The 15,483-nt window shown below is 46.2% G+C and overlaps 1 protein-coding gene across 1 annotated transcript; it reads right to left on the bottom strand.

Annotated features, from left to right (window-relative positions):
* Positions 1 to 7,183: 7,183 nt before the first annotated feature.
* Positions 7,184 to 9,821, bottom strand: LOC109753870 (UV-B-induced protein At3g17800, chloroplastic). Its single transcript, XM_020312793.4, has 3 exons — positions 9,451 to 9,821; positions 8,800 to 9,077; positions 7,184 to 8,275 (listed from the first exon to the last, which is right to left on the bottom strand). The coding sequence occupies exons 1-3, from the start codon at positions 9,586 to 9,588 to the stop codon at positions 7,459 to 7,461; spliced, it is 1,233 nt and encodes a 410-aa protein (XP_020168382.1). The 5' UTR covers positions 9,589 to 9,821; the 3' UTR covers positions 7,184 to 7,458.
* Between the last annotated feature and the right edge of the window lie 5,662 nt (positions 9,822 to 15,483).

The following is a 15,483-nucleotide window of genomic DNA, read 5'->3' as shown; positions in this document are numbered from 1 at the left end:
CCTATTTACTTAACTACTCGCTTGATCTTCAGTTATATCTTTTTGGAATAGCTTGTCATTTACTCTTGTGCTTCACTTATATCCTATGAGTAAATTGTTGAATAAATTGAATATCATAAAGTTGAAATCATACCATGCCTAGTGGTAGCTTCACATTGGGTTTAGAAAGTGAAATCTTTTGAGGCTTCACAATCACAATATTGGTCATACAAGCAATTCACGAATAATTAGTATAAGAAAGAGAACTTTCACATATAAATACACTATCATGGAAATCTTTTGTGATTGTGAGCCCCCATCAAAATATTATATGCCAAAATTGTTGACGTTGGACAAGGAAGACAACATAATGATTTATGTTTGCTCATATTCACATAGAAGTCATATTGTCATAGATCCTTCAACATGTGGTGCTTGCCCCCCCATCTTTGCTAGCAAAAAATTCCGCACCAAGTAGAGATACTACTTGTGCATCCAAAAACCCTTAAACCCAAATCTTATTTTCAAGAGTCCACCATACCTACCTAAGGATTGAGCAAGATCCTTCAAGTAAGTTGTCATCGGTGCAATAAGGCAATAAAAATTGCTTCTAAAAGTGTTAGATCATTTAGTGTAAGAGAAAATTGAGCGTTGTACGAACTTGTGATGGCAAAGCAATAAAAGAGATGGACTGCATAATAAAGGTTGCTATCATAAGGAGCAATATAACGTGACGTTCTCTTGCACTAAGGGGTTGAGCATACAAACAAATAAGCGCATGGCAACCTCTGCTTCCCTCTGCGAAGGGCCTATCTTTTACTATTCAGTATTTACTTTTATGCAAAGAGTCAAAGTTTTTCTCTCTATTCCTTTTTATTTTTCTCTTTTGGCAAGCATCATGTGGTGAGGAAAGATCTAGGCACATATGTCCAGTTGAATATGGGTAGCATGAGTTATTATTGTTGACATCACCCTTGTGGTGAATACGCTCGGAGGCAAAACAATAAGCCCCTATCTTTCTATGTGTCCGGTTGAAATGTTTTGCTCATGTGTACAAGGTGAGTGTTAGCAATCATAGAAGACTATATGATGGTTGAGTATGTGGAGCTCTTACTTAAACTCTGTTGAATAAGTTGAATTGCAATTGCTTGGTGACTAAGAACATAGGTTGTTGAGTTTCAAGAGAATTCATTGTTTGAACCGTAACATGTGAGTTGGTTACTACTATAAACATGAGAAGTTTCATAAGAAAGAATTGTTGTTATGATGCTAGGAAAAGTGGCTGAAATTATCATTGATCAAACTTGTGCACTTTGCTAGCATTCACACTTCATAAATTATTTCTTTTATCATTTACCTACTCGAGGACGAGTAGGAATTAAACTTGGGGATGCTGATACGTCTCCAACGTATCTATAATTTATGAAGTATTCATGTTGTTATTTTATGATTCTTAGATGTTTTATAATCATTTTATAGTCATTTTATATCATTTTTTGGGACTAACCTATTGACATAGTGCCAAGTGCCACTTGCTGTTTTTTGCATGTTTTTTACATCGCAGAAAATCGATATCAAACGGAGTCCAAACACCGCGAAACTTTTTGTGGATTTTTCATGTGCCAGAAGACTCCCGACGGGCCAGAGCAGCACCTGGGGGTGCCCCGAGGGGGGCACAACCCACCAGGGCACGCCAGGCCCCCTGGCGCGCCCAGGTGGGTTGTGCCCACCTCGGTGGCCTCCCGCACCCCCTCTTTGCACTATAAATTCCCAAATATTCCAAAACCCTTCGGGGTTAACCTAGATCAAAAATTCCGCCGCTGCAGAGCTCCGTAGCCACCGAAAACCAATCTAGACCCGTTCCGGCACCCTGCCGAAGGGGGGAATCATCTCCGGTGGCCATCTTCATCATCCTGTCGGCCACCACGATGGGGAGGGAGTAGTCCACCCTCGGAGGCTGAGGGTTTGTACCAGTAGCTATGTGTTTAATCTCTCTCTCTCTCTCTCGTGATCTATATCGTGGGCTTTGTTAATATAGTCGGATCATATGATGTTTCTCCCCTCTATACTCTTGTTGTGATGAATTGAATCTTTACCCTTTGAAGTTTCGTCATGTCGGATTGAATATTCAGATTTGAGATCACATGATGTATGTCTTGCGGTATGAATACTTGAGGTGACATTGGGGTATCTTATTGATTCACTTGATATACGTTATGGCACTCAACTTGCGGATTCCTGCGATGATATTGGGGTAATCTATGCATAGGGGTTGATGCACGTTTTTATTATCTTTTCTCCTATAGAACTTTGGGGTCTCCTTATAGCTCTTTGTGTAGACTGAGTATTATGAATATGAATTTGCTTTGGTGTTATTCTAGTACGAACTCTAGGATAGATCGAACGGAAACAATAGCTTTGTGTTATTTTAGTACGAACTCTTGAATAGATCGATCGGAAAGAATAGCTTTGAGGTGGCTTCGTACCCTACAAAAAATTCCTATCTTTTGTTCTCCGCTAATAGGAACTCCGGAGTGATTCTTTATTGTACTTTGAGGGATAATCATATGATCCAACTATGTTAGCACTGTTGAGAGATTGCACTAGTGAAAGTACGGACCCTAGGCCTTGTTTTTAAGCGTTGCAATACCGTTTTGTGCCCGTTTACTATTTGCTACCTTGCAATTTTTATTTATTCAGATTATAAAAATATATTTCTACCATCAATATTACACTTTTATCACCATCTCTTTGCCGAACTAGTGCACCTATACAATCTGCCATTGTATTGGGTGTGTTGGGGACACAAGAGATTTCTTGTATTTGGTTGCAGGGTCGTTTGAGAGAGACCATCTTCATCCTACACCTCTCACGGATTGATAAACCTTAGGTAATCCACTTGCGGGAAAATTTCTACTCTCCTACAAAACTCTGCGCCTGGAGGCCCAACACGTGTCTACAAGAATAAAGTTGCGTAGTAGACATCAATGCTCATGAGCATGCAAGAGGAAAATGGACCAGCAAGTGGAGCATATTCTCAATTTCAAGGGCTCAATCAAAGGGCGAAGAGTGATCAATTGGGATAGGGTGTCTAGAGCACGGCTATTGCAGAAGGGCTACTTTGCTCCGAACCCAACTTTCCCGGATGATCCATGGTTTCGTCGCCGTTTTTGCATGCGAAAACCATTGTTTTTGCGCATTGTGGAGGGAGTGGAGGCACACGATGACTACTTCAAGCTCACAAGGGATTCCGGCGGCCAACTTTCTTTCTCTGCTAAGCAGAAGTGAACAGCTACTCTGAGGATGCTTGCACTTGGTACTGCCGCAAATGTCGTTGGTGAGATGGTCAGGATGGGGGAGAGCACATGCCTGAAGGCTGCTAAGTTTGCCCGCGCCTTGGTGCAGGTGTTTGGAGTAGAGTATCTGAGAGAACCAAATCCATAGGACACAGAGAAGTTGTTGGCTATTGGAGAGGCTAGAGGGTTTCCAGGAATGATCGGATCAATTAATTGCATGCATTGGCAATGGAAGAACTGTCCCAAAGGTTTGCGGGGAATGTATCAATGTCACACCAAAGAGGCCACCCACCATCATACTAGAAGCGATGACATCACATGACTTATGAATTTGGCATGCTTTCTTTAGAATGTCGGGTTCTCACAACGACATCAACGTGCTTCAACGATCTCCGGTGTTCAGAAGGCTTTGCAATGGAGAATCACCGCCATGCAACTAAACCGTCAACAGCCGTGACTACAACATGGGATACTATCTTGCCGATGGTATCTATCCTCGGTGGACGGCGTTTGTGAAGACCATATCCGAACCACAGGGCAACAAACAAAGCCACTCAGGATGCAGTTAGGAAGGATGTGGAGAGGGCATTCGGAGTGCTTCAAACTCGTTGGGGAATTGTTCGTGGGGCTGCAATGCTGTGGGAATCAGAAACTTTGTGCCAGCTCATGACATATTGTGTTATTTTGCAGAATATGATTGTCTAGGATGAGGGTGATGGTGTTTCCCAAACCAATGATTTTGAAGCGCCTGGAGAACAAGTTCAATCCCGGAAGATCCAGATGCAGCTCGGCTTATGAACTTTCTGCAGATGCATCCGAATCTTCGAGATCATCATGTGCACGTGCAGTTACTCAGTGATCTTATGGAGCATATGTAGACCCATAATGAAAACTAAAGAGTTGATGTTTGAGTTGTGCACTTAAAATAAATTTTATGTAAACACTATTTATTTTTGGTACCAACATTTGTTATTTGTTATTTACGTGTGATATTTATCTTTAGTACCAACATTTGTTATTTACATGCGACATTGGCGTGTATGTCGATTGTATGGATTTGCGAGTCCGGATTTGAGATATGTGGACGATGCCCGACACAAAATATAAGGGACCAGCGGGCACTGTCCGTGGACGTATATTTGTATGGATTTGCAAGTCCGGATTTGAGATATATGGATGATGCCCGACACAAAAATATGAGGGACGTATAGGGGGCGGATTTGCCAAGTCCCACAAAATATAAGGGACCAGCGGGCACTGTTCGTGGACGTATATTTGTATGGATTTGCAAGTCCGGATTTGAGATATATGGATGATGCCCGACACAAAGTATGAGGGACGTATAGGGGGGCGGATTTGCCAAGTCCCTCTTAGAGCAACTCTAGCAGACCCCGCATCCGCCCCCGACCCGTAAAATAACTGCCAAATGCGGGTACGGGCCGGAAAGCCTGCCCGACCAGACCCCGCATTCCGCCCCGGCCCGCAAAAATTTTTAGGGGGCGCGGCAAATTCCCGACCCCAACCCGGGAAAACGCGGGTTTCCCCCTCGCGGCTGCAGTGCCCTGCATCACAGAGAAGCAGTTGGCGGGAGGGACATTTCAGCCCGCGCTCTTTTCCCCCTCGTTCTGCCGCCGCCCGCCCTTGCTTCCGCCCGCCCGCCGCCGGCGATTCCGGCCATATCTGTGGGTGGAATCGCTCCGCGGGGCCGCCCCACACCCTCCCGCGCCGAGCCGCTGCACCGCCCCTCCGGATCCGGCGAGAAGAGCCGCCCCCCAGTCACCGCCGCCGCTGGGATCGACCATCGCCGAGCGCACCACCCTCGTCGCCGCCCGGGAGCACTCGCCACCGGTTAGTCCCTTTTTTGTGATTTTTGCGAGCTGTGTAGTAGATTGACGCGCCGGTGTGCGTGTAGATGGAGTTGACCCCGTGCGAGAAGTTCTTGCTATCCGATTCGTCCGATTCAGACGACTCGGATGTGGAGACCATTCTTGCGACCTTTCGGCAGCAAACATTGGTCATGGCGCTTGCTGTGAAGGAGCATGAAGACGAGTACTGAAAGAGGAGGCGAGGATCTACTGTCGGGCGTCTGTGCATTCCGCGGAATCGCCATCTTGGAAACGAGATGTTGATGCAAGATTATTTTTCGGAGAATCCTACATATCCTGCACACCTCTACCGCAGAAGGTACCGAATGCGCCGATCCCTTTTTGTGAAAATTGTTGAAGCTTGCGAGGCAAATTGCCGGTATTTCACTCAAGAAGGAATGCCGCGGACTTAAAGGGATTTAGTGCATATCAAAAAATCTCCGCAGCTATGCGAGTGATTGCATATGGCGTTCCGGCTGACTATGCCGATGAGTATCTTCGCATTGGTGAAGATAGCACAATTGAGTCTGTGCGTAGATTTGCGAAAGTGATCGTCCGTGTCTTTGGTCCCGAGAATTTTCGGGCATCAAATGAAGATGACACAAAGAAATTGATGGCAGCTAATGAGAGGAGAGGTTGGCCTGGGATGCTAGGTAGCATTGATTGTATGCATTGAAATTGGAAAAATTGCCCCAAGGCTTGGCAAGGAATGTATTGTGGCAAGTCTCGTGATGCAACAATTGTGCTAGAGGCCGTAGCATCCGAGAATTTATGGATTTGGCATTGCTTTTTTGGTATGCCCGGCACACTCAATGATATCAATGTATTGCAACGCTCTCATTTGTTTGCTAGGCTTGCTAGTGGTGATGCTCCTACTTGCAACTACACTATCAATGGGCATGAATACACAAAGGGGTACTATCTTGCAGATGGTATATATCCTCCTTGATGCACATTTGTCAAGAGCATCAAAGAACCCAAAACAAAAAAACAATGTGAATTTGCAAGGGTGCAAGAGGCAGCCCGAAAAAACATTGAAAGAGCATTCGATGTTTTGCAATCTAGGTTTGCTATTGTCCGTGGTCCTGCTCGTTTTTGGGATAAGAAAACCCTGAAGAACATCATGACTTGCTGTGTTATCCTGCACAATATGATTCTTGAAGATGAGAGAGGAATGGACTTAGAATTCTTTTACGACAATGTGGGTAGCCGTGTCAAACCAGCTAGAGACCCAAACCGCATTAGAGCTTTTCTTCAGACATACAAGGAGATTGAAAATGCAGACACACACTTTCAGCTTCAGCAAGATCTCATTGAGCACCATTGGTAAAGGGCTGGACAGTGACTAATTTTTGTATTCATTTGTATTTGTATTCATGACAAGTTTTGTATTGCATTATTTTAAGTTTGCTACGGTGATTTGAATAATTATTTGTAATACGGACGATTATTGTTTTATGTTTGATTTGAATAATTTAGTTTGTTTTCGATTGTTAAATTATGTTGGATTTGATATTTGCGGGCTGATGATATGCGGGGATGCAGCGGCGCAAAGAGCAGAACCCGCATAGCCGACCCATAAAAAGCATATTCCGCGAATATACTTTTTTACGGATCCGTTTGGGGTCTGCATCTGTGCCAGCATGTGCCGGCCCGCAAAAACTGTTTTGCGCGAACTGCAAACGCGTTTTACAGGGTCTGGTAGAGTTGCTCTGATCTTGTAGAGGTTGTCAAGCCTGTAGGCAACTACTCCCCCATGACCATTAAAAAAAGTAATTACCCTTGCAGAGCCAAACATTTAATCAACATTTTGCCAGCTACTAGTCCACATATAATTGAGTTGAATTATTATCCATCAGAGCCAGCCATTTAAGCAGCATTAAGCCAGTTAGACAAGTTACATTATTGCTGTTTGCTGACGACCCATTTAAGCAGCATTAAGCCAGTTAGACAAGTTACATTATTGCTGATGTTCATCACACATACTGGCGTTGACCATCAAACGATATCGTTCACAGTTATCATCCAAGACGAGCAACAAGCTAACAAATCTCAAAACATACAATATCTTGAATAGGTTCAGCTAGGACTCCCCAAATTCAATATCGTGAGGAGGAACACTCCAACCAGAGCAAATGCTAACAAAGCTTAGTAGCTAGATACAATGCTAATGACACTTCCTCTTTACAATGACCTGATGCCAGAATCATACGTTCCTGAGCATCAGCACGGGGTAATTGTACAATAGTCTTCAGTGCAGCCCATGAACTTCAGACCAAATATCATACATGCCATGAATCTACCCTATCTGGATCCAATTAGTTGGTGACAAAATGGTACCTGGAGTCCACATAGCTCTCGACGTCCCAGAGGAAGGATCCGAAAGTGACAGCCTCTAAGATCAGCCTTCTCAAACCGGAGAAGCTTATCCTGACATACTCATCCTTGGAAGAGTCGACTGTTCCTTCCGGGGTGATCACGATCTCCGGCTTCCCGAATAGCGCCTCCGTGTGCTTCTCGATGATGCCAAATGCCACCTTCGACCGGATTGTCGCGTAAGTTTGTAACGTGTCTGAATCAAATGACATGACATACGATCGAAGACGGGAAGGCTTGACGGACTGGCCGAGACCTCCTGCGCTGAGGTCAGGGGAAGTCCATGACTCCACCTCTGGATGAGAACTGTACGTCTGATCTGAGGGCCGTGAGTCGGTTGTCATAACTTGATTGAGCGCGTCGTCTTCTGATCCCCAAGGGAGGCTCTTCATCGACTTCTCGAGCTGAAACCTCTTATCAACTCTCTTGAGGAAGTAGCCATACATCACTGATGCGGCATAGACCTGGCCAACTCGGAGCTTGCTTATGGCTGCGACAGTGCCATCAGCTTGCCGCTGCCCCAATATGAGATTCAAGTGGTTCTCGATCATTTCATATGCCTCGTGTGAGTGCAAACGCTCGAGCTTCCCTTCCACATGCTCTGCCCACTGATCAACTCTACCAGAAGAAGCATCGATGGAGTGAGACAGAGCTGGGACCAAGGAGACGCCAGCTTCAACAAACTTCTGAACAACCAGCGCGTACAGTATCTCCTCCATGGTCCTTTTCCTTTCCTTCTCCTTAACCTCGGCAATTCGCCTATAAAACAAGAGAGTTAAAAATTAAAGATTTCTTTAACTGACAGGGACCTTTTGGAATTAACCAAAGATTCAACCTATTGTGAGCAGTTTTACAAATTGGACTTGTATTTCCTACATTCAAACCATGAAATGTCTATCCTTTTTTATGTAGGAAATTCTGACTGACGAAACAATTCTAAAATGAACGTGACTGCTCTATCCTAATCAATCAGACATTCAGACTAGAAGAAACATAACCTTTTTTTTCTTCCCTACAGAAAACGCAGCCGGCACTTCAACCAAAGGTTAAACATTTCGTGACAGCTCTATCTGTTATGTAAACTGTGCATTTTTTACCCATGTCGGCAACGGCCCATAAAAAAGATTTATCTGTGGTTGGAGGCAGCATAACAGCTGGTCTTGCTAGCTTGATGATGGTTCTACAAGTGGCCTGCCCCCTTCTTAAGATTATTTACCAAAATCCAAACTTCTTACAGCCGGATGGATCGGAAATAACAAGTCACCATTCCAAAGATCATTTACCTGTACAGCACGATGTCGCCGGCTGCCGGCGGTGCCTGCGCGTCTTTCTTGTCTGCAGAGTCTTGGACGGTCTGGAGCTGCTCGAGCTGCTGCTCGGCGGCAGCGGGGAGCAGGTGAGGGTGCGTGACCAAAATCTGCGAGAGGAACTGCCCTATCGGCGACTCCATTTGCAGCGGCGCGATCGGCGAAGAAGATGGCAGAGACTCCGACGGGGACGAGGAGGATGCCCTGATCACGCCGCGCAGCCTTCTGGAAGTGCGCTGCCGCCGCCCGAGGCCCTGAGGATAGCGTCCAGACAAGGAAGCGCGTCAGCAAAAGTTACCATTACCGAACCATTTCTATGCTCAAACTACTTGAATCTCCAAGCGACAAACTGATAACACATAGAACTGGGGGAAATAGTGAAAAATTGCAGTAAAACATGTACAGATCTGTTTTTCTTTTTCTTGCTACACAATAGGGCATTCGATGCAGAGTAATCAAACCAATAATGAGTAATTTTTGCCTCAAACTATGACAGCTGGGATTTTACAGAAACCAAGAAATGGATAAGAACACTGGAAAAGGATAAGGCCCAAAATTATTACTATACTGCAATCAACATGTGCCGGAGCACCAAATCGTGAGAACCCAAAGCTCCTCCGTGCGTACCTTGATGGAGCCGAGGGCGAAGCTGCGCCTCCGCTCGAAGGGGAGCGAGCTGGCGGCGGCGGCGACCCGGCGCGAGGGCGCGGCTCCGGCGGCGGCCGGCGACCTGAGCGCCACGGCGGCTGCGGCTGCTGCCTCCATCGCTCGAACTCGCTCGGGTTCGGGGGGTCGGGAGGGCGGGATTGGGGATCTGCCGGCGGTGGTTGGAGGCTTGAGGCGAGGGGCTGATTGATTCGGTTCCGCGCCGAGGATGAGGTTAAGGTTCTGGAGACGGGGAGTCTGTATTTATACGCTGGGCCGCAAGGGGTTGTCGGTCAGAGCACGCGGACGGAACGAAACGGCAGCGCCGCAGGCGTGTTCTTCTCTCTCGTGCTAGTTTAACAGAAAAAAAGCGATTTTTTTTATAGTCCTGCTGCGCTTGCTTCTATTTTATTTCGCCTTTTTTGGGCCTTCAATAGTTTTCTCGTGTTTTGACGTGTGAGGCAGGGGGGCTTGAGGGGTCTAGAAGGAAGGTTTTGAGGCGTGAGCCGGACGTAAGAGGATGATTGAAAATTACTGGGTTTTTTTAGGTGAGATTGAAAATTACTGATTTGTTTAGGTGAGATTGAAAACTACAGATGATGGGCGCACGGTACCGGATTCAATTGTTTTTCACTCCTACCTGCATCTCTCTAGTGCACGGTCTCGCGCATACACTTACCCTTATGAAGGGATGCACATACATCTTACCTCTATGAGCACCTTCGAGATACTGAGTCGGTACAATATCTTGAAATTAAGAAGTTACCACAAACGTCTCGTAGTCGACGGGAACGCCTTCTCCCACTACTGAGCGAATATCGTCGAAAAGTCTGAAATAAAATTAAAAAATACGAGCACCAGTGTCAAGTTTAAGATTTAAACATTGATGGGTTGGTTTATTCTCTCTGTCTTCGTTTAGACCGTCTTCAATCGGACCCCTTACTTTGGACCATTTTTGTGGGTGCACCGCTCGAACAAAAAGAAGCTAGCCAACTAAACCTTTTAAATCCAGCTCATATGTTCGATATGTTTTGCACTTCTCAAACCCAACTCTTATCTAGGGGCAATTTAGGGTTGTTTTGGACGCGTTTATCATGTCGGAACCAATAGGCTGGACACACCCCAAATTGCTCCAAATTGTCAAAATCCACCAAATTGACTGCTCTCTCACGCGTTGGGCCTCTCTTTCCCGTGTTCGTGCCATCATCCACCTTCGCTCTTGCTCCGCATCCATGCCGTCGTCGTTGTCGTTCCGTCGTTCGCCCGCACCATGCAGGATGGCTCGGTGGAGTCCGTGGGGGTCCTTACAGTCATGAACAAGGCGGAGACCGTCGCCCTTAGAGAGCGGTCCACCCGATCCTAAGTCACACCGATCTAGCATGTAACACATCATATCACTTTGCGGCCTCACGCACGGTATTCCCATGGGTGCCACCTTACCTGGCCCGGGACCGTTTGCGCCTTTTGGCTCACGTATATTATAGTGTCGCTAGCATCCATATGACAAAGGACCCGGGCCGACATGACAAGTCGTGAATCCAAAGTGGCACTAACTTACAGGGACATGCATACATGACCCAGCAACAAACGTATCGGTCATCAACGTATGAACCCAAGTCGTAGCAAGCTACAAGGACTTAAAGGAATAACGCGTGACATTTCCCTGAAGGGACAGACACAGGAACGAAGAAGGACACATGCCGGCCAGCCTAAGTGTTCCGGAGCAGTAGCAAGCTACCATGGCTCAGTGAAAGCACTAGGAGACATTTCCCGGTAAGAGAGGCTACCAAGAATAAACAACTAGGTAGTCGGATCCCACACATACCAAGCATTTCAATAACATACACACAATATGCTCGATATGTGCAAATACAACATGGCATCACAACAAAACTCTACGACTCAAAGTATTTATTCATTAGGCTCCGAGGAGCCAGATATTACAAACATGGGTCTGATGACCCAACATTCAGAGCATACAAACAACGGAAGCATAACATGTCTAAGTACACACAACTACAAATGGAAAAGGCTGAGAAGCCTGACTATCTACAAGACCCTGCTGAGGGCACAAGATCGTAGCTGAGGTAACAAGCTAAACGTCGAAGTCCACGCGGAACTACTAGTGAGACTGAAGTCTTCTCTGCAAAAACATAAATTAAGCAAACGTGAGTACAAATGTACCCAGCAAGACTTACATCAGAACTAGCTACATATGCATCAGTATCAACAAAGGGGTGGTGGAGCTAACTGCAGCAAGCCAGCTTTGACTCAGTGGCTAACCTGAACTACGACTGCAAGTAACTCTTTTGAGGTGGCGCACACAAGTCCACATATTCACCAATCAATACACAACTATGGATCCGCTCCCGTCTCCCTACGAGAACGCCATCCATAGCACTCACGCTTATCTTGCGCATTTTAAAGTATCCACTTTCACTTGTCTATGAACTGCATAGGCAACCCAGAAGTCCTTTACCGCGGACGCGGCTATTCGAATAGATCATTTATGTTGGAAATATGCCCTAGAGGCAATAATAAAATGGTTATTATTGTATTTCCTTGTTCATGATAATTGTCTGTTGTTCATGCTATAATTGTATTAACTGGAAACCGTAATACATGTGTGAATACATAGACCACAACATGTCCCTAGTAAGCCTCTAGTTGACTAGCTCGTTGATCAATAGATGGTTATGGTTTCCTGACCATGGACATTGGATGTCATTGATAATGGGATCACATCATTAGAAGAATGATGTGATGGACAAGACCCAATCCTAAGCATAGCACAAGATCGTGTAGTTCGTTTGCTAGAGCTTTTCTAATGTCAAGTATCATTTCCTTAGACCATGAAATTGTGCAACTCCCGGATACCGTAGGAATGCTTTGGGTGTACCAAACGTCACAACGTAACTGGGTGGCTATAAAGGTGCACTACAGGTATCTCCGAAAGTGTCTGTTGGGTTGGCACGAATCGAGACTGGGATTTGTCACTCCGTATGACGGAGAGGTATCTCTGGGCCCACTCGGTAATGCATCATCATAATGAGCTCAATGTGACCAAGTGTTTGGTCACGGGATCATGCATTACGGTACGAGTAAAGTGACTTGCCGGTAACGAGATTGAACAAGGTATTGGGATACCGACGATCGAATCTCGGGCAAGTAACGTACCGATTGACAAAGGGAATTGTATACGGGATTGATTGAATCCTCGACATCGTGGTTCATCCGATGAGATCATCGTGGAACATGTGGGAGCCAGCATGGGTATCCAGATCCCGCTGTTGGTTATTGACCGGAGAGTCGTCTCGGTCATGTCTGCATGTCTCCCGAACCCGTAGGGTCTACACACTTAAGGTTCGGTGACGCTAGGGTTGTAGAGATATTAGTATGCGGAAATACGAAAGTCGTTCGGAGTCCCGGATGAGATCCCGGACGTCACGAGGAGTTCCGGAATGGTCCGGAGGTAAAGATTTATATATGGGAAGTCCTATTTTGGCCACCGGAAAATGTTCGGGATTTTTCGGTATTGTACCGGGAAGGTTCTAGAAGGTTCCAAAGTGGGGCCCACCTGCATGCGGGGACCTGCAGGAAATATGCCCTAGAGGCAATAATAAAGTATTATATATTTCCTTATATCATGATAAATGTTTATTATTCATGCTAGAATTGTATTAACCGGAAACATAATACATGTGTGAATACATAGACAAACAGAGTGTCATAGTATGCCTCTACTTGACTAGCTCGTTAATCAAAGATGGTTATGTTTCCTAGCCATAGACATGAGTTGTCATTTGATTAACGGGATCACCTCATTAGGAGAATGACGTGATTGACATGACCCATTACGTTAGCTTAGCACCCGATCGTTTAGTATGTTGCTATTGCTTTCTTCATGACTTATACATGTTCCTATGACTATGAGATTATGCAACTCCCGTTTACCGAAGGAACACTTTGTGTGCTACAAACGTCACAACGTAACTGGGTGATTATAAAGGTGCTCTACAGGTGTCTCCAAAGGTACTTGTTGGGTTGGCGTATTTTGAGATTAGGATTTGTCACTCCGATTGTCGGAGAGGTATCTCTGGGCCCACTCGGTAATGCACATCACTGTAAGCCTTGCAAGCATCGTGACTAATGAGTTAGTTGCGGGGTGATGTATTACGGAACGAGTAAAGAGACTTGCCGGTAACGAGATTGAACTAGGTATCGAGATACCGACGATCGAATCTCGGGCAAGTAACATACCGATGACAAAGGGAACAACGTATGTTGTTATGCGGTCCGACCGATAAAGATCTTCGTAGAATATGTGAGAGCCAATATGGGCATCCAGGTCCCGCTATTGGTTATTGACCGGAGAGGTGTCTCGGTCATGTCTACATAGTTCTCGAACCCAAAGGGTCCGCACGCTTAAAGTTACGATGACAGTTATATTATGAGTTTATGTGATTTGATGTACCGAAGGTTGTACGGAGTCCCGGATGTGATCACGGACATGACGAGGAGTCTCAAAATGGTCGAGACATAAAGATTGATATATTGGAAGACTATATTCGGACACCGGAAGTGTTCCGGAGATGTTTCGGATTAAATCGGAGTGCCGGAGGGTTACCGGAACCCCCCGGGGAAGTATTGGGCCTTGGTGGGCCTTGAGGGGAGAGAGAGGGCAGCAGCCAGGAGGTGGCGCGCCCCCTCCCAAGGGGAATCCTAGTTGGACTAGGAGAGGGGGGCGCAGCCCCCTTTCCCTCTCCCTCTCCCTCTCTTTCCTTCCCCCCCTCTTTTCCTAGTAGGACTAGGAAAGGGGAGTCCTACTCCTACTAGGAGGAGGACTCCCCCTCTCTCCTTGGCGCGCCTAGGGCAGCCGGCCTCCCCCTTGCTCCTTTATATACGGGGGCAGGGGGCACCTAAGGACACACTTGATATACGATATTTTAGCCGTGTGCGGTGCCCCCCTCCACCAGATTACACCTCGATAATACCGTCGCGGAGCTTAGGCAAAGCCCTGCGTCGGTGGAACATCATCATCGTCACCACGCCGTCGTGCTGACGAAACTCTCCCTCAACACTCGGCTGGATCGGAGTTCGAGGGACGTCATCGAGCTGAACGTGTGTAGAACTTGGAGGTGTCGTACGTTCGGTACTTGATCGGTCGGATCGTGAAGACGTACGACTACATCAACCGCGTTGTGATAACGCTTCCGCTGTCGGTCTAGGAGGGTACGTGGACAACACTCTCCCCTCTCGTTGCTATGCATCACCATGATCTTGCGTGTGCGTAGGAATTTTTTTGAAATTACTACGTTCCCCAACAGTGGCATCCGAGCCTGGTTTTATGCGTTGATGCTATGCACGAGTAGAACACAAGTGAGTTGTGGGCGATATAAGTCATACTGCTTACCAGCATGTCATACTTTGGTTCAGCGGTATTGTGAGATGAAGCGGCCCGGACCGACATTACGCGTACGCTTACGCGAGACTGGTTTCACCGTTCGGAGCACTCGTTGCTTAAAGGTGACTGGCGGGTGTCTGTCTCTCTCACTTTAGTTGAACCGAGTGTGGCTACGCCCGGTCCTTGCGAAGGTTAAACAGCACCAACTTGACAAACTATCGTTGTGGTTTTGATGCGTAGGTAAAAACGGTTCTTGCTAAGCCCGTAGCAGCCACGTAAAACATGCAACAACAAAGTAGAGGACGTCTAACTTGTTTTTGCAGGGCATGTTGTGATGTGATATGGTCAAGACATGATGTGATATAATGTGTTGTATGAGATGATCATGTTTTGTAACCGAGTTATCGGCAACTGGCAGGAGCCATATGGTTGTCGCTTTATTGTATGAGATGCAATCGCCATGTAATAGTTTTACTTTATCACTAAGCGGTAGCGATAGTCGTAAAAGCAATAAGTTGGCGTGACGACAACGATACTACGATGGAGATCAAGGTGTCGAGTCGGTGACGATGGTGATCATGACGGTGCTTCGGAGATGGAGATCACGAGCA

This window comes from Aegilops tauschii, chromosome 4, assembly GCF_002575655.3.
Source record: "Aegilops tauschii subsp. strangulata cultivar AL8/78 chromosome 4, Aet v6.0, whole genome shotgun sequence".
Taxonomy (NCBI): domain Eukaryota; kingdom Viridiplantae; phylum Streptophyta; class Magnoliopsida; order Poales; family Poaceae; genus Aegilops; species Aegilops tauschii.
Note: the sequence above shows the minus strand (reverse complement) of the source record. Positions and strands in the feature narration are given on the sequence as shown.